This window comes from Elaeis guineensis, chromosome 1, assembly GCF_000442705.2.
Source record: "Elaeis guineensis isolate ETL-2024a chromosome 1, EG11, whole genome shotgun sequence".
Taxonomy (NCBI): Eukaryota; Viridiplantae; Streptophyta; class Magnoliopsida; order Arecales; family Arecaceae; genus Elaeis; species Elaeis guineensis.
Genome location: NC_025993.2, coordinates 107,743,360 through 107,762,395, shown reverse-complemented (window position 1 = coordinate 107,762,395; position 19,036 = coordinate 107,743,360). Strand labels below are relative to the sequence as shown.

Here is a 19,036-nt window from a genome sequence, read left to right as displayed (position 1 = left end):
ATCGCTATCTGTCTAAAAGATTGCTTAAATGGTTTTCTTTTTCCTTGACGGAGGTTGGAGAATCTGTGGATGAGTTGTCATTAGAGATGAAATGCCACACAAACCCAGAACTAGTTGGTTCTTCGGGGAACATGTTGAGGTGTAGCACTTGGCCGGACATCTAAACGTATAATATTATTTTGTTGCAGGCAGCAAGAAGAGCACAGAATCGTCATAGGAAACAAGCTCCTTGTTTTGATTTACCTGCACAGAGATCTGCCATTGTGGTCAACATTCTGAGGGTGTATACTAATAAGTCCCAATACCATGATCAGGGAGTCAGCATGGGTACAACCGTATCGGCCATCAAGGAGGTAAGATCCCAGTTTTTATGCTTGTAAATGAAGATGGCTCAAAAAAAATCACATTTCTTTGGAAGGACTGCAGTATACCAGCGACGACAGAAATTTTTGCATCACAACAGATTCCAGAATGTGAACTAAAGATTGCACCTGCTCGACCATAACTGGCCATTCCAGTAATATAACCAAGACCACTGCACCATATTTAAAGGTACTCACTGACAGGACACCAAATAACAGATGAGAACTTTTGGCAGCTGAGACCAGAAGTAATCTGCTTGTACACCTGATAATCATCTTAAACACTGACTTAAAGTCCTGACTCATTCACAAACATGGCATGAACAATTCATAATTCCGGATGGTGCTTATCCTGCACAGACTGCGACCAAACATTCAACACATGCCTGTTCAAACTGTTATACGATAGCCAGTAGATATGTACTGCTAGAAGTGTGTGCAAATGTACATGGCAGCACAAACACAAATGCAGCTAAATCCATCCTGATAGCATAGACTTGATCATGCTGATATATGATAGCCGCTAGATACACACTGCTAGAAGTTGTGCAAGCAAGCATGTGCGCACCTAATGGCAATTTGAACCTTTTACTTTTCCCTGATGCGGTTTGGGCAACAAGTTCACTGAACTTGTGATTTCATATAACAGACTTGGTGTTTGAATACCAGAATGAGCAATTGACTGAAGCAAACAAGGGATGAAAGAATGCTAGACCAAAAGCCTGAAACATAGAAAACAAAAATAGGATGAGAAGGAATTAATTATGAAGTATAAGAATCCAGAATTGTATTACAAGAACAAAAGAGAAACCAGAAGATGGTCAGGGATGCATCAAAGGATCAAATAGGCAGGATGGTACCAACTGTGTGGCAAGAAATTTGGAAGGAAAAATTTGTCTGCCTCAACTGACACAGTAAGAACTAAAAGCAGAACCATCAGATGGAAGATAAGAAAATGCAAGCACAGTCCAAATGCATAGAGGGTCCGCATTATGATGCCCTTACGGATATTCTGGAAACAAAATATATAATAAGCTTCTTGTCAAATAACGTGCAACCACACCTATCAGATTGGCAAATAAACAATGAACTAGATGCCTTTAGAGAAAAAGAGGTTGGTTGTCTCAATGATCAAACCCATGTACATTGATGTTATCAAGGCTGCTGGCCATTGATAATATTAAAATGGTTACAAGACTGTAACAGAAGTGTGGCGTTCAACAAGCAAACATACAGAGGAACAATAAAAATGAAAAGCAATTTCGTCCCATCAGGTCATCTCAACTCAATCAGATACCAAATAAATAGCAACTTCACACTGTTTGTGCTTCATCTTAACCAACATCGAAGACATGTTTCCTTATGATGAGGTTGTCAGCCATGGAAATGAAAAAAAATGAAGACCAAGCTATCAGTATAATTAACATGATCAACAATAGTAGAGAGTGCATAATATCACCAAAGAATATTATTTAGTAATATATATGTGAGCCCTCCCCTGTACAACTACTACAAATTAAATACAAGAATCAACATACAACATGCTACAAATGGTGGTTGTGGTTTAGTGGTTAGAATTCCACGATGTGGCCGTGGAGACCTGGGCTTGAATGCCAGCAGCCACAATATTAATTAAATTGGAAGGAGCCTCATGGGACACCCTTTTTTTATACATGCAAAATACGATGCTTAATTTACACACACACACACACACTCTTTTATGGTAACATTTAGGAAATAGAACTTGTTTTAACTGCTGTCTAGAACTGCTTTTTTTTTTATAAAAAAAAAAAAGAATTTACCAAGCAATAAGCTGGAGAGTAAGGAAGAAAGATCAGGTATTTCTAAAATTTTAACCATAAAATAACCATTTCTTTTGTAACTCTACGCAAATAACTACTGCATCCAAAATGCTTATTGTTGTAGTTCAAGAAGCAAAGTAACATCAATTTTCTGAAAGTGATGCCCTAATTTCATGAATTGAATATGATAGCAATCTGCATAAATAATGTGTCACAAATCAAAGAGATTTCACAAAAAACTTTTGCCAATTGAAAATAACATTCATAGCCTAGGACCAAGGACCAAGAAAACCAAGTACAACACATCTCTCATGCCTACGAAGAATTTGAAACTCCTATCAACAATAGTTTGGTGAAAATGACTTGCCAAATGAACACATACACTTGTATGAACGAACTTAATGAGCTACTACTTCATTAAAAATTTAGTTCAAATGCTTCCAGTGTTGTTAGAAAAAGATTGAATTACAACCCTCTGTAACCAACTTAGCCTTAACATGCCGGTTAAAGGTAATGTATTAAAAGCGGATAGCAGGAATGTAGTGGCAAGGGATTCATACCGAACACCAAAAAAAGCTTTCAACATAATATCATGATACCATATCAACATTCATATGAGGTAAAGGTCCCCAATCTAATAACATTATATCATCATCCACTAAACAAAATAGCATCATTCATAAGACAAAGATGTCCACAATCATATAACATCAACCATAAATTACAGATGTCTGGCAAGCAAGGTGGTCTACCAGCTATAGAGTACCGACAAGGGCACTCCAGCCTTGGAGCTTTGGTGGCACAATGCAAGGAGGGGCACCTCCATTTTTTCTTTTCCACTCTGTTCTTCTGTTCTCCTCTTCTTCCCACTCTCTGTTCTATCAGAGCACCAAATAAGTGAGCCAGCCGTTCTTCCAATGGATACTTGAACAGTTCAAATTAAAACCTCCAGCCTGCTTGGAATGATAGTGCCCAATATAACATAATAGCAGCCGCCATCGCAGCTTTCACCCACTATAATAGGCACCACAGGCCCAAGCACTATATAAGGCTGCCATGGTACGTAGCATAGTGGTTTAGGTCTGAAACCACTATAGTGGCCACCACAGCTAATTTTTAAAACAATGGACTAGGACAATTATATACCTCTTGTTCAAGACAGTAGCCTCATTCTCGAGGCTCAAGTACTTCTAGACCGCTGCTCGAATGATAAGCCAGCCCTAACTTCAAGAGGGGAAAATGCGCCATGTAAGTGTTGAAGTTCAAAAAAAAGATAAAAAGCTTTATAACCACAAACAAAGAAAAGAAGCACTCCAAGACAATAATATATACCTCTAAAAAATCCAATCCATAAATCAGGTAGAGTGAAAAAGGAATCAAATGGGAGAAAAGACTGCTACAGATCTTTATCTAGCCAAGGGATTATACTAGACTCAATAGACAGAAACAGATGTGCTTGGTAGGTGTGAGGTAGGGGTTTCATTAGGGTACACAAACACAAGCATCACTGAATCATGCAATCCATCAGGTTTTGCACAGGTACCTTCACATAACCCTTGTCCATTCTCCACTTTGGGGAAAGAAATATGACTTACCATCGCACAAAGTTTACATAAAAGGAAATGCTAAGAACTGAAATAGATTTAGATAACAAAAAATATGATAGTGTATCTTTACAGACATAATGTACCCAGCCTACACAACTATAAGATGGAAACATGACTTGCCGATCAGAAAAATAAAGCACCAAAAAGTACATTTAATTGCAAGGGGGAACAAAGAATAACCATTCACTAACAAGACTGGATTTTACTTTTGGAGGGGAAAAATCACCCTCAAAGCCTCTGTGTGCGTGCTTAGCTGCTAAGTAGAGGCATTTGTATCTCTCTCCATAGCTGGAAAAAATTTTGGAGGTTGTTGTCATAAATACACAAACTGTTAACAATTCCTTGATTGGAAGACTTTAATCGTTCCAAAGAAAATTGGAGTCCAAATTTTGTTGACCCAGATCCAGAGCTCAGGATTCATGGTAGATCCAACATAAACTATATTTATAACTAAGTTCATCATATCTAATATCAAAATGATATGTCAGAAACCATCTTCAATGGTTAAGTAATATCTCTAACATCTACTAATTAGTGATCTTTTGTGATCCCATGCTGTTAGGTAACAGATTATCATTGTTTACATAGATATGATGGCTTATGCAAACATACGTGCAAAAAATAAAAAAAGTCCCAAACCATAATTTCTTTAGTAACAACCTATTTATTTAACCTAAACAGCTAACTCACTAAATTTGATTAATAACTACTATTTTTTTTATAAAAAAAAGACCTCATTGGTTTCTTTTAGTTATAAGTTGAAACTTTGCTGCCTAAGATTTACATGATACATGCTAGCTGAATTTTTTCCCTGTTTAGTAACAACCCATCCCAAAATAAAAGGAATTGCAATAAGTTTGTTGTATGTCTCATAACACTCCTTCAATGAAAGAAACATCAAATGATATGGTATTAAAGCAAAAGAGGCTTCCTGACAATAAAAAATTACACAAAAAGTAGATAATTTTTCTGTTGCTTACAGGCCTTCAATGTCCACCTGATATAGAAACATATGCATTTGTGAGCAAGTTAAACAGATAGGTTGAGAAAGATATTCTCCTTCACAATTTCATCCCTTGGAGCAAGATGTTAAAAGGCCACCTGATCTATAACTGTGTCCCTAGCTACTCTGTCCACCTGACCTGCAACTTTCCCTAGATTCCAAACATATAACATATAAAACTGAGGGAAAATTAATAATAAAAATTTAGAAGACGAAAGGTTATAGGCAACTAAAATGGATAATATTTAGCGAGATTAAAAGGTCACCATCAAGAGACATCTTTCCAAAATGGACAGATTGATAAAATTTTATGCACTAAAAGACTGCCACTTTCTTCCTTACCATGCCAATTGGCAATTAAATACATGGTAGGCAAATTAGGTAGCGACTTTCAACTTCATTGAAACATTTACTAAAGTCAACAGAGTTATTGCCCATACTTGTACCGTCATCCACTATTTATGTTCTTAAGGCATAGCAAGCTGGAATTCAAGTGAAAGCCAGGTATCATGAGTGAAATAACAATCTCTAATGACCAAGGACTAATTTTCATTGCTCAAAATGTGAACATCATGTAGCCTTAATCAAACAGTAACAGCAGACATAACATACATTCATTAAGAGAAATAAAAAACACTTCATACAATTCGTACATAATCTATGCTGCTATTGATATACATCTCAATTCTTCTAGGAGGCCACAAAGCAAACACCTAACCCAACATAAATACATCGCAGAACCACATAATTCCATTCCTCAAGGTAAATCATCTACTAACCGATCATTTTGAGACCAAAAGGATCTCTGGCTTCTTCAGCTTTTTCGGCGTGTTTGTGTTCGAAGATGTGCCTGCTGTCCCTGCCATTGTTGCAGCCTTCGCTGCCTTCCGAGCATTCTTATCCAGCTGAATCAAGCTGCGGGTAGCTAAAATCGCTTGTGGCAGCAGTTCATGGGAAGCCCGAGCATAGACACACCGCACAGCCATCAATGCAGCGTCCTTCACCTCTTGTGGGTTCAGCGGACCAAGAAGGCAGTGCCCCAATATCCTCAGCACTGGCTGGAGGAGCTCCCAAGGAAGCAGCACCCTCGACCCCCTCGAGGTCCTACCACTCTCCTTCTCCTCCCCATTGCATTGGTGGCCGTTGGGCCTTTCTCGAATCCCTAGCTTACCCATCTGCTCTGCCATATTCCCAACCCCAGCATCGTCCTCCGAGAAGTTCCTAATTTCCGACAAGGAGGAGGTGGTGGTGGGAGTGGGCTCGTCGTCAAGCTCAAAGCGACAGGAGCAGTCCTGGCCGGCCCAGGATGCGACAAACCCGCAAAAATCGATCTTTGAACGGCTCGGCATGAGGGCGATCTTCTTGTAGTAGCATTCAAGAGCGACGCCGACGATGGAAGCCCGCTTGGTGGATTTGACCGCGATCTGAGGCTCAAGGGGAGGGGATAGGACACCGACGGAGGGCTGGGAAGCGGGGCGGGAAGAGGCGGAGGCAGCGGAGCGACGGGAGCTCGCGGCGGCGGCGGTGGGGCGGGGAGAGTGGTAGAGGGAGGGCTGGGAGAGGTCGGGGACGGAGACGAGGATGGGCTTGCCAGCGCGGGCCTTGGCCTCGGCGGAGTAGAGGGCCAGAAGGACAGCCTCGAAGCCCGCAAGGGAGGGCTGGTGGGTGTCGGCGGCGAAGGTAGCGACGACGCGGGAGAGGTAGATGCCGGAGAGGAGGGGGAGGAAGGAGAGGACGACGAGGCGGAGATCCGGGTCGGAGGCCTGGAAGGTCTCGTAGAGCCACTGGCAGAGGGGGTCGTCTCCAGAGCCGGAGAGGGGAGCGGAGACGGCGGCGGAGACGGCGGCGTAGGCCTCGGAGGAATAGAGGAGGGAGCGGGCGGGGCGGTCGGAGTCAGCGAGGGAGAGGAGGGCGGGGGCGGCGAGGAGGGCGGCGAGGGCGTGGATACGGGACTGGGCCTTAGGGATGGACTCCAAGGGAGATTGCATAAGGTCGCCGCCGGGGTTAGGGTTTCGGACCGTGGTGGAGGTCACGGCGGAGGCGGAGGAGGCGGTGGTAGTGGTGGTGGATGAGGAGGAGGATGGTGAGCCGCCGGCGGTGGTTGGCATGGCGGCAGAGGACACGATCTCTCTCCGCCCTTGGAACTCCGAACCGCTCCGCCGATTGAGGAGGGTAGGGGTGCGGGGGTTGCCCGAAAAAGAAAGTGATAAACGTACATCTTTCTCGAATAGGTGTACTCCTATAATTAAAAATCAAAACTCGTTGCCGACCGCTTGGGAGTTGGGGCGTAATGGAGGTACGAAGCTGAAGTTAATTGGAAAGTAACGCACAGGGCCTCAGTTAAGTCTCCAGTTACGCAGGAGTCCTCTTTGCGGACTCCACTTGGGATACGGTGGTGGAACGACCAAAAAAATAAAAAAAAACACAACAACAATAAGTCAATAACAGCGGCAGCAAACGATGTTTCCGGAGCAAGTTGAGATAAAAACTATGGAAAGGTCCTTTGGATGGATGCCTTAGAGCCTTGCTAAGGTAACCTTCAACATTCTCAGCTTCAAAAGGAGATCGCGGACTAATTATTTCTAAATTTTAAAAAATAAATTACAACATTTTACATTTGAGTTAATGATTTTTATTTTTGAGATTACGAGTGTCCCTAAACTTTTTAAATTCTCTTTCCGAAGCTTCCTTGTTAGAGGTTTGCTAGAGGTATAGACGGTTGGGTTGGCTTGGAGATATATCTAAAATTAAATTAATTTTCTAAACTAGCAACCGCGACTAAGCCGTTCATCTACAAAAATCATTTGAAACCGAAGCCAGACCATATAAAAAAAATAACCTAAAACCAAAACCCAGAAATTCGATTGCATTCAATTTATTTTTTGGATCGATGTTCAACAGACTATACTAAATCTAAACATAAAAATTTTATTTTATATATAATAAAATATGTAAGAAAAAAAAATAAAAAACAGAGTTGGCTTGGCTTGAATTGATTTTCTAAAAACTCAAACTAAAAATTGAACTGAAGAATCCTATTCAGACCAGATTCGCAGTAGGATTGGCTTTTACACGCCCCGAGCCTTTCTCCTTGCTTTCCACAATTTATTGGGTAGTAACGCACGCATATCCTATTCATGCATCCCAAACACGATGAATAGTATCTGTAGTCCCAGACGACTTGTGGATGCAAAAGATGGGGATTATGGATGGGCCTCGTGCATCATCTACATCATAATGGTTGGCAAATCTCTAGCATCTTTATTTACTTATAAACATCATACAACCCTTTTGATTTATGTTTTTCAAACGAGCGAGTTATTCTTGTGAAAAATGTTGTTTTCCAAGGATCAGGTTGAGCTGCTGTCCCTTAAAAAAAGAAAGGGAAATGTCATGAAAAAGTAATAGTAATTTTAACCATAGAGATGCTGACCTCAATGATTTTGAAATATGTCATAAAAAAGGTTTAACATGCAGCATCAATTTAGTTACACTTATAGGTCAATTAAATTAGGACCAGAAGATAGTCCACCCAAAAATATACATGTAAGTGAACAAAGGATGAAAGCAGCATAACTGATCGACAACTATTAGCGTATTGAGACCATACGCCACCAAATGTTTTCTAATCTCTGGTGCATGGAAAGAGAACATCTTGATAGCATAAGATTTTTAGTAAACCAAACTTTGTAATCCCAGAAGGTAAGTTTAGTGCACATTTAGGAAGTCAGTGAAGCTCCAACTCTGTCACGAGGTATGAGACGCAACTCCGACCCATGCTTTAAAAACGCATTACCTGTGTAAGAGACAGGAATCACACAAAACAACTATGGATGGATGGATCCAAAATGCAAATGGAATTTTCCACTATAAATCAGGGAATTGCCAATTAAAATTTACCATAGAAGTCCTAGAATAGCAATTTTGATTACAAGGAGAAAAAGAAGTAACAAGAAATTCCAATACTAAAAAAAAATATGAAACTATTTGCATGGACTCAGTAGATATTGAAGGTGAACAATCCACATGGTCATGGTCAGCATGACAACCAAATGGAGCAATTTTAAAATTCTAATACTCATAAAATCCGCAAAAAAATATAAACTCAAATAGAAGAGAGTTGTCTAAGTGCTCCACCACACTGTCTCAAGATGAATAAGACCTGTCAGTCACACCATCATATAAACATAAGATCACATCATATTTAGTGGATAAAATACTTCCCTGTAGTAGGGTACTCAAAATTTCAACACAAAAAAAAAAAAAAAAAAAAAAAAAAAAATCAACAGCCTACATTCAGTAGCTTGAAGCAGGTGCTTCATAAGTTCAAAAATTGGATCTCTTAAAAGTTGCAAAATCTATCCAATGATGGACTATATTCACAACACTAAGGTAATGTAAATGATTTGTGTGGTGAATCATCTACTAGATAACCAAAGACTGTGATTTTGCAATATAACAATGAAATTGATTCCTGCAAGCTTTTCAACTAAGCATGTAGCGTGTGCTTTTGCATGCATAATATTGTCATAGGCTCAGGGAAACAGAATTTGATATCTTGTTTTATTCTGCAGCTAAAACCGATGCACACTAGGTTAGCTTGAAATAATGATATGAAATCACTGATATGACAACTAATATTGCCTTAGTAAGATTAAACAACAATACTCCCAAAGCAAAAGAAAACTAGTTAGTGCGAACAAATATACAAATGGATCAGTGCTCTAGGAAATATGAACATGCAACTTATAGAACCATCAAAAACAAGGAGTTCTAAGAAACATAATAATCCAACATGCGAGGAAACAATAACTTAAGACTTTGAACATGGTTCCTTGCTATCAAGAAACTATGATCTAGGTTTTCATTTACAAAGAATAGAAGCAAGGAATCATATTTATATAGCGCACACATGCTGCAAGGTTCTTTAAGTAATCTATGAACAATATGAAATTTGGCATTCTGAAAGACAAACACTACTGACCTGCTTTTAGTATAACAACAGAAAAGCTAGAATTAATTAAGAAAGCAGCAGTACATCCAAGACCATCTTCAAACCAGGGATTTCCAAATTTCCATTATTGTCAACCTTCAAATTTCAATGACACACTCATACATTCACCAAAAATAAATGACCCACTCATACTTATAATACCCTAAAATGATGTTTCCAAGATGGGACATGATGGATTTCCTCAAAAATGATCTTTTGACAATTGGTGATTTCAAAAAACGATGCCAGAGAAAAAAATGTTCTTTGCCCACTAAAAGAGCTTACATACTTGAACAGCAAAAAAAATGTAGCAATTTGTTCAAGGCCATCTTCAAACAGCAAAATTTCAGGGAGACCGAAAATTGCATTACTATAACTTTCGACCTCTATCAAAAGTGTTCACCATCTTAATTATGTGACTTTGTTGTGGGATTGGCTTATTATATTTCTAAAAAGTATAAGAAAATATAAAATGTAAAATAAGGAGTATCAGAGTGTAGTAACTTTTCAAGGCCATCTTCAAAAAGATTTGAAAGGCAGAGAAAATTGCACAGTTACCATTGCCAACATTCATCCAAAGAAAATGCCTTTTTAATCCCATGACTTTGACCCGTAAATTGGCTGATAAATCATTTCAAATAATAAGATAAATGTCACAAAAGATAAGTACAAAAATCATTTCCAAACAAATTTACATACAGAAATACTAAAGCCTATGAAGCTGCTCGATCACTCTTATTTTAGAATATAGGGACATGGTTATGTTGCAAGTAGTAAAACTCTAACCATTTGATCATCTTCATTTCCAATGAGATCCTATAAATCCATCCTCCTCTCCTGCCTATATCATGTAATAGGAATTACAACCAAGTAACTCATGACATGCAACCCAAGAAAATTACAGGTTTCTCAAATTAAAAGATATGACTTAAAAGTAAATTACTGAAACATGATATCATTGACCTCCCTCCCTCTTCATTCTGCAAATTAACGACAAACTTGTTTCTGACATAATCTTAAATTTATTGACCTCATATATTCACAGGAAATCATAAAACTAATTGATATGTTTTGGATACACAATGGCATGGTTCTTATGGTACATAAAAGGTTCGTTGATTTCCAAATCAAAGGACATCAATAAAAGAGGATTGCCTGACAAGATACCATCAACCTCCTTCAATCCATGAATTAACAACATACTTGTCTCAAAAAAGCCCTAAACTTATTGATTCATCTATTCACAGACAACAAAAGAACTCATAGCACAAACATAGCATATTAATCAAAGCTAACTATAGCGCAGAAGTCTCGCTAAAGAAGTATTATTTACCTCCCTACGAACTGACTTAATGCCTTATCAGCTGCAGTTCCTATGAACAGAAAATAAACTTATTGCACACTTAGTCATCAAATCAGATGACAATTCCCAAGTTCAAATGAACCATAACCCTTGGGAAAAAGGATAACATGGTGTTTTGACTAACTGACCATTTGATAACTAACAAGTGAAAAAGGTAGCAGTGAAAATTTATTAATTCTAGTTAACTAGTTCCTTCTATCAAAGTAGAGATTAGTTTAGTTCATGGTCAGTGCAAATGACATGAGTCAGGCAGCAAGACTAACTCTCCTGAATCAGAAAAACTTAGGCAAGTGACATGGATATGTCTGCTGTATTAAAGATTGTGTCAGTCAAGATACATGCATTTATCATGATAGTAAAGCCAAGTTTTACTCCAAACCAATGTAAAATATCATAACATGTATCCCACTCTCATTGCTATAACTCAAGAATCGCATGATCATAACAAACCTGAAAAGACATTCAGGTTATGAACAAAAAATAATGCTAGAGATCACAAAGGTGTACCTGCACTTTGCTGTGGGTTAATACCCACACCATCTGCACAAGAGAAAAGGAAAAGGATAACATTCAGATACAAAGTATAGGAATTGTTCAGAAAGGAAATATGTAGATATATTCTTGAACGTATACATAGATACAGGTACAAGAACCCTGGTTTATTTGAGTTAAACATCTAAAAAGATAACACTAGAGATCACGTGGGAAAATTACAATCCTATGAAAAAAAACCTAAAAAATCCATCAGATTCAACGTTCTTTCTACCAACTTCTGAAACATCGAGTTTTATACATTTTCCATTAAAAAACTAGTTTTTCAACGGAAACCTCACACTGGTTGTGATTATCCAAAAGATCTAAACGTGAAAAATCGCAACCAAGAAGAATCAGAGAAAATCTAGACTAAACCCTCGCAAAATCATAAAAAGAACCCCTAAAATAAAATACAGCTAATCTCACGAAATCACGTTAACTTGTGAAAAAGCGACCTCTTTCTTCTCATTTCGGCCCTAGAATCAACAGATCCACATGAAGAACAGCCGCGATCAAAACATAAAACGGCCCTAGAATCAACGCACCATACCGTTGGTGATGATCGCGCTGGTCTGAGGAGGCACCTTGAACTCCTAGGCGGCAAATTTCAGCACCACAGTGAAGGGCACCGCCTCCGGGACGCTAAAACTGAGATGAAATCAAGGATTCAACGACGAAAAGAAACGCTACGAGATCCACGAGACCATCGAGAAGAGAGAGAAGCGTACACTTTGAAGGGGAGTTTTGGATGGATGTGAGGGTGGTGATTTTGAAGGAGACCTTTCTGCCCGCCGCCATTTCTCTCCCGCGAGAGAAGAGAGAAGATGAGAGCGAGGAGAACACACGGGCGGCAACGAGAAGCGGAGGATGTGGAGGAAGAAGAATAGGGAAGATGCCTCGCCCACTTTATGGCTCTATATCGATGTCGCAGGTCAATCACCTTTTCCCTGTGCCAGCCCAAGCTCATTTGTTTTAAGGCTCATTCGATGGGGAGTAAATTGGGCGAGACTAGTGGGCGAGACTAGTGACCTCTATTTTAATTAAGTAGTTGAAAAAAATTATATTTTTTAATATATATATATATATATATATATATATATATATATATATATATATATATATATATATATATATAATTTAAATTTTTTAAGATTTTAATTTTATTTTTGTTCCGATGAACCAAGCGAAATATGGCTATTTGATTCCTATTACAGCATATTTCGATTCCAATTTAGATTGCGAAAGAGAAAAGTTAAAAGATAAATTAAAAAATTAATAAAAAATAAAAAAAAAATCTTTTGTGGGATGAAATCATCTCACCTTATTTTACTTATTTTTTATTATCTCATTATATTATATATATATATATATATATATATATATATATATATAAAGCGATACTTAATGGAGAAATCTAGAGGTGTTGCCGGTGCCTCCAAGCATTATGGTGTTGTCAATTCAAATTGCTAACGTGTGTGCTGACAGTGCAGTTGGTGCTGACTGTGCGCACTGCTCCACTCTTTTCCACATGCCGTATAGCATCCTCGCTGATGTGCGCAATTAGTTTACTGTGCAGATAGTCAGTGTGCATTCTTCCACCGTGATGTTCGATGAGCATCGGATCTGTGGATGGGAAGAGAAGAGAGGAGAGGGGAGAGCATGTGGAAGAGGTGCCTTACTTCTTTATTAGGAAAAAAAAATAAGACAGAAGAAAAAAAAAAAGAGAGGAAAGAGAAGGTGGAGGAGTTGCCTTACTTTTATCTTTGAAAAAAACATCGGGACAAGTCTGAGAGAAGGATTGTTGCCTTATCTGTTTATTAGGAGAGAAAGGGTTGCATAATTTGAATAAAGAAGAGATGACTGTTTGAAAAGAGGATTCAGAAATAAATAATGGAGTTGTCAAATCCAAATCATTTCCCCTTTTCATTTCATACCCATCATATATATATATATATATATATAAAACGATACTCAATGGAGGAGCCTAGGGGTGTTGCCAGCGCCTCCAAGTATTATGGTGTTGCCAACTCAAATTGCTAGCTCAGCATCTCTAGTATGCCACCTCAGCATCTTCCGCTATGATGTTCAATGAGCGTCGAATCTGTGAATCGGAAGAGAAGAGAGGAGAGGAGAGAGCACGTAGAGGAAGTGCCTTACCTCTTTATTAGGAGAAAAAAAATAAGACAGAAGAAATATCTGAGAGAAGAATTGTTACCTTACCTATTTATTAGAAGAGAGAGAGTTGGAGATAAACAACAGAGTTGTCAAATCTGAGCCATTTCTCCTTTTCGTTTCATACTTTTTTTGGCTTGAAACCTTTTCGGATCTTTTCTTCTTGCCACCTCTCTCTCTACCACTTCTACCTCCACCTCTATCTTCTCCTCCTCTCCCTCTCCTTCCTCTACCTCCTCCTCTCCCCTTCCTTCGGTGCCGCCACCGGCTGTTCCCTCCTTCTTCACTTCCTCTCTGCCTTGGACTTCTCCTCCATCCTTCGATTTTCATTTGGTTTGCTCCCGATCAGTAGTCGATTGCCCATGATGTTATGGAGGTGGGGGAGGAGGGGGACGCGACGAAGGGGGGAGTCGATGAGGCGAAGCCATGAACAGTAGCCAGCAGGAGTGACAAGATCGTTGCCGGGAGACGATGATGCCGTGTAGTAGCCTGACTATAGTGGAGATTGGGAGGCCGATCTCTGATCCCGTCATGAAATCTTTGAGGTCCACAGGAGGTGCTAAGGGCGACGAGAAGATGGCGAAGAAGGTGAGACTGGTGGAGTTCAGCCTCTCGCTATCAAAGGAGGAGGAGATGATAGACGACTTTATCGTCATGACCGGTGCCAAGCCCCACCAATGCCTCAAGTAGCGGCCTAGGCCCCTCCAAAAGAAGCTTAATGTAATCTTCCTTTTTTTTTTTGCTTCTGAAAATATTAGAAAGATCGTCTTTTTGCCTCGGAGGGGGGGGAGAGGGGTGCAGCGAAGGGGGGAGGAGGGGGACACGGTGGAGGGGGGAGTCGGCGAGGCGGGCACCACGATCGACGAGGGGCTGAGCGAGGTGGTAAAGCAAAAAAAAAAGAAAGACGATCGGGGGAGGGGAGGGGAGGGGGTTTGGTGGTCACGGAGCCAAGTGTGACGCGAAAGATGAGTGCGGCGCAGACGGCAATGGGCAAGGATGGAAGAATGCACACCGGCTACCTACATAGTGAACCAATTGCACACATTAGCGAGGATGCCATGCGGCATGTCGAGAGAAGTGGAGCGGTGCGCACAGTCAGCACCAATTGCACCCATTAGCACATATGCCATATGGCATGCAGGGACTGATAAGAATAATATTAGTATTAATTTTTGTTTGAGATTTTTTTATTTTTCATGGATATGATGGATGGCCGCTAAATTTTAGCAACAACCTCTGTCCAAGTTCATGAGCACTGTAAGGCTACTGCACCACAGCGGTAACCATGCTTCAAAATTTCTTTTCAAAATAGCAAGGCTATTGCATCGTGCCAGCAATTGTGTCCGGACCTTTTGACAGACCCTCCCTCCAAATGATATTATAAAACAAGAAGCGGAAGACTGTTGTTACTAAAACAGCAACCCTCCTATATAGCTAATGAGAAATCGAATTAGGTTTCATATATGATGCTAAAAACTACATAATACTAATGGAGAACAAAAAAAAATTTTCTGATCCTTCTTTGGCTACAGATCTCTCGCTCAAGGCAAGATATGGTTAGTGGTATTATTTTTTACTGATTGTTTTTTTTTTCTAATTGTTGTCTTTTTGTTGTTTTATCAATTTACTCGAGAAACAACTCAGAGAATTGAGCTATGAAAGGTGAGTTGCACATCTTTTTCTTTTTTGTTAGTTTGTTTGATTATTCATTATACTTTGTATTCCCTCATTAACTTAATGAAATGATATCGATGTAAATATGACAGCTTCTAGATTCTAAGAGGAGAGTTTAATACAGCATAACGAAGTTGAGGTTTAATATACAAACTTAAAGTTTGATACAACATAACGAAGTTATCGACTGCACTTAGCAGGTAAGCCGTCGAGGTAACTCTCTCTCTCTCCCTCTTAATAAAATTTATTATAATATATTATTTTTTATGGATTATTTTTTATTGTTATTTGATAGTTTAAAAAATTTATTATTATCTTGACGCTGATTTAAAGTGAAATTTTAAAATCAAAGATGAAGTTCTACATAAGATTGATATTTAATGTCTTATAACATGATGCATGTAACTGTGTGTTGTGCCACTATTAGGTACCAACTATTTTGTATTGAATGATTATATATTTCTAAAGAGGAGAAATAGAATCAAAATAATTTTTTAAAAATTAAATTTTATGTTTCAAAAAAATATTATTTTCTTAATATTATTATATTTGATTATTTTTTTATTATCTGATGAGAAATGAAATTATGTTTCTCATATGATGCTAAAAACTACATAATACTGATGGGAACAAAAAAAATTACCTGATCCTGCTTTGGGTACATATCATATATATATATAAAGCAATACTCTATAGAGGAGTATTATGGTGTTGATAACTCAGCTTCTTCAAACATTATGATGTTGCTAACTCAGTTTCTCAAATGAGTTTTGTTGTGCCACCTGTTCTCTATGCACTTTTTTTGGGCTCGACATGCTGTGGACTTCCTCTGAAGCTTCTCGAAGGTTTTTTTTTCTCTTCGTGGGTCCCACCGTCACTGTCCTCCCCAACCCCCCTCCCCTCCCATTCTCGGGCACCTCCCGATGGGGGTTAGTTGTGCCAGAGCTGGAAGGGAGGGGAGGGGATGGTAGCGGGGCTCAAGTTCATCGAGGCCAAGGGTATTGCATCGCACCAGCAACTGTGTTCGGACCTTCTGACCGACTCTCCCCCCAAATGATGTTATAAAACGAGGAGCAGAAAGCTATCGTTACTAAAATAGCAACCCTCCTATATAGCTGATGAGAAATCAAATTAGGTTTCTCATATTATGCTAAAAACTATATGATACTGATGGAGAACAAAAAAAATTAGAATAAATTATGTCTGTAGTCCTTAAACTATATCAAATTTTTTAAAATAGTTTCTAAACTATAAAAACCTAAATTTTAGTCTCCGAACTTTCTGAACCGCTTTAATATTGCCCTTCGTCCATTTCCGTCACTTTTTTCGCATCGAAAATCCTATGTGGCAGTCATCGATGCTTATGTGACAGTCACCGATGCTGATGTGAAATAAAAAATAATATATTATTATTATTATTATTTTGTTCTTCTTCTTCTCCTCTCTCTCGACCGACCACTCCAGTCGCCTTAGCGCCCCCTGTCCCAGCGCCCGCCCCACCACACCCCTTTCGGCCACACCCCACCTACCCCGGCCCCCTCTCTGGTGTCGGTGGGTTGTGCGCTAGTTCCCACCCCGCCCCGCCCACCCCGCCCAAGTGCAAAGGATCAGTTCTTCCCCCTCCATCACGATGCACCCGCACTAGTCGTCGGTGAAGCCCAAGGGTGGTGCCCACGTCCTCTCCTTCGTCCTCCAAGTCGTTGTCACAACAGTGGCTTTGGGCCTTTTCTTCCTCTTCGTTGGCATCGCGGTCGTCGTCCTCCTCCACCTTTGTGCCGTCGGCTGTGCCATTCACCGCCATTGCTGCCTCTAGTCCCGAAGCCGTCACCTTTGTGCTCACCCACGGTTCCCACCGCCAGCCCCTAGGCCTCCATCTTCAATCATGGGGGCACACGGGGGGGGGGCATGGCAGGGTAGGGCCGGGGGGGAAGCTAGGGGGCTGTGGTGGAGAGGGATGGCTGCAGCGTAGAAAGACGGTGGTGCGATCGCGAGAGGAAAAGGGGGTTGCAGGAGGGAAGGGGGTGGCACAAGGTGGGGGGTGGTCGAGAGGAGCTGCAATAGCAGTCTGCGGCAGTGCGGTCGTGGGAGGGAAGTGCGGTGGCACGGGGTTGGGGGCGGTTGCAGTGGAGAAGGGTGGGGGTGGGGGGGGTCACGAGGGAGAGAAGGTAGCAATTTTTTTTTTTACTTTTAATGCCACGTAAACATTGGATTTTGCCACATCAACATTGAAGATTGCCACGTCAGCCTTTCGATGAGAGAAAACGGCCGAAATCTACCTTGAAAGCAATATTAAAATGGTTCAGAAAGTTAGAGGACTAAAGTTTAGATTTTTGTAGTTTATGGACCATTTAAAAAAATCCGATTTAGTTCAGGGACTACAAACATAATTTATCTAAAAAATTATCTGATCCTGCTCTGACTATATATATATAATATATATAATAATATATATATATATATAATATATAATAATATATATATATATATAATATATATATAAAATAGTACTCTGTGAAAGAGTATTGAAATATTGCCAACTTAACTTCTCAAATGAGTTTTGTTGTGTCATCTGAAAAGAATATTTCTTTAGTGTTATATGTAGTGTGCATTGTGAACTCAAAGGTTGTTTGTTTATTAACATTTGTAGTTCACCAAGAACATATGTTAACTTTCATTTAATAGATGCATGATGCTTTTTCCTCATATATAAGATGTGAAATTATTTTTTTTTATTCACTATTACTTGATTTTACACTGTTGCAAAAGTTTGTATTTAGTTCCATGTTAATTAGTTGTTTCACATTATTTTTCCATCCCACGTCAATATTTTTAATTTTCATATATTACATATTATATTCCTGCAAATAATATTTGAATAATTACAAATAAAATAATAATATTAAAAAAATTATTTTCGTACATCCGATCCTCATGCAACGTGGGAACCTTCGACTGGTTTGTTGTATATTTTATTTTGTTTTAAATCTCCTCGGTGGTTTGAAGTCCTCGATGGGCTTTTGAAGCAGCACTGAAGGAATTTAGGTCTGATTTTCAAATGGACATTCCTCCTCTTTGGATCATTAGTTCAACTAATTGCATGAGCTAGGTGATCTAACCCAGAGAGTATATGCTATTACTGGTTTTCTTTTCCCCTTTATTTTTACACTTGTACTCTTTTATGCAGCAATGTGTACTACATGACAATCTTCACAAGAGGACTTGGACATGCATCTTTGGTGCCACAGCAGTCTTCATCCCCTCCTTCCACAATTACCGGATCTGGTCTTTCCTAGGCCTCCTCATGACTAGTTATACTGGCTGTGCAGGTAGGTTATGCTTGTGGTCATCCTACTGCGAGTGCTTCTCATGGTTCCTCCTACTTTTGAAACTTCAAATACTTTGACAATTCAGGTCACTTCGAATAGTATGTTTTGTTCTACCCAAAAACAGTTTTTTTGAGATATAAAATAGTAATATTTTTGAATGAAAACTACAAATTGTCTGAATAGTACGTTTTGGACTTCCA

The 19,036-nt window shown here is 39.5% G+C and overlaps 1 protein-coding gene, 2 non-coding genes and 1 pseudogene across 13 annotated transcripts; all 4 read right to left on the bottom strand.

Annotated features, from left to right (window-relative positions):
- Window positions 1-760: 760 nt before the first annotated feature.
- Window positions 761-7,072, bottom strand: LOC105038375 (uncharacterized). Of its 11 annotated transcripts, none has more exons than XR_830721.4 (4): window positions 5,554-7,071; window positions 3,311-3,388; window positions 2,917-3,042; window positions 761-1,084 (listed from the first exon to the last, which is right to left on the bottom strand). XR_830721.4 is itself a non-coding variant. In XM_073258970.1 (2 exons), the coding sequence occupies exon 1, from the start codon at window positions 6,880-6,882 to the stop codon at window positions 5,557-5,559; it is 1,326 nt and encodes a 441-aa protein (XP_073115071.1). In that variant the 5' UTR covers window positions 6,883-7,072; the 3' UTR covers window positions 761-1,084; window positions 5,554-5,556. The 11 variants fall into 11 exon arrangements, 3 of the variants coding, with proteins under 3 accessions (XP_073115071.1, XP_073115051.1, XP_010912469.1); XR_012141989.1 differs by having other exon boundaries at window positions 2,917-3,037; XR_012141987.1 differs by lacking the exon at window positions 761-1,084 and having other exon boundaries at window positions 2,722-3,215; window positions 3,311-3,384; window positions 5,554-7,072.
- Window positions 7,073-8,200: 1,128 nt separating this feature from the next.
- On the bottom strand, window positions 8,201-12,637 carry LOC105038378 (ubiquitin-fold modifier 1-like; annotated as a pseudogene).
- LOC114913946 (small nucleolar RNA snoR86) lies at window positions 10,072-10,194 on the bottom strand. Its single transcript, XR_003800074.1, has one exon. It is a non-coding gene; the product is annotated as a small nucleolar RNA snoR86 (small nucleolar RNA).
- Window positions 10,261-10,378, bottom strand: LOC114913947 (small nucleolar RNA snoR86). The gene has a single exon (XR_003800075.1). It is a non-coding gene; the product is annotated as a small nucleolar RNA snoR86 (small nucleolar RNA).
- Window positions 12,638-19,036: the final 6,399 nt, after the last annotated feature.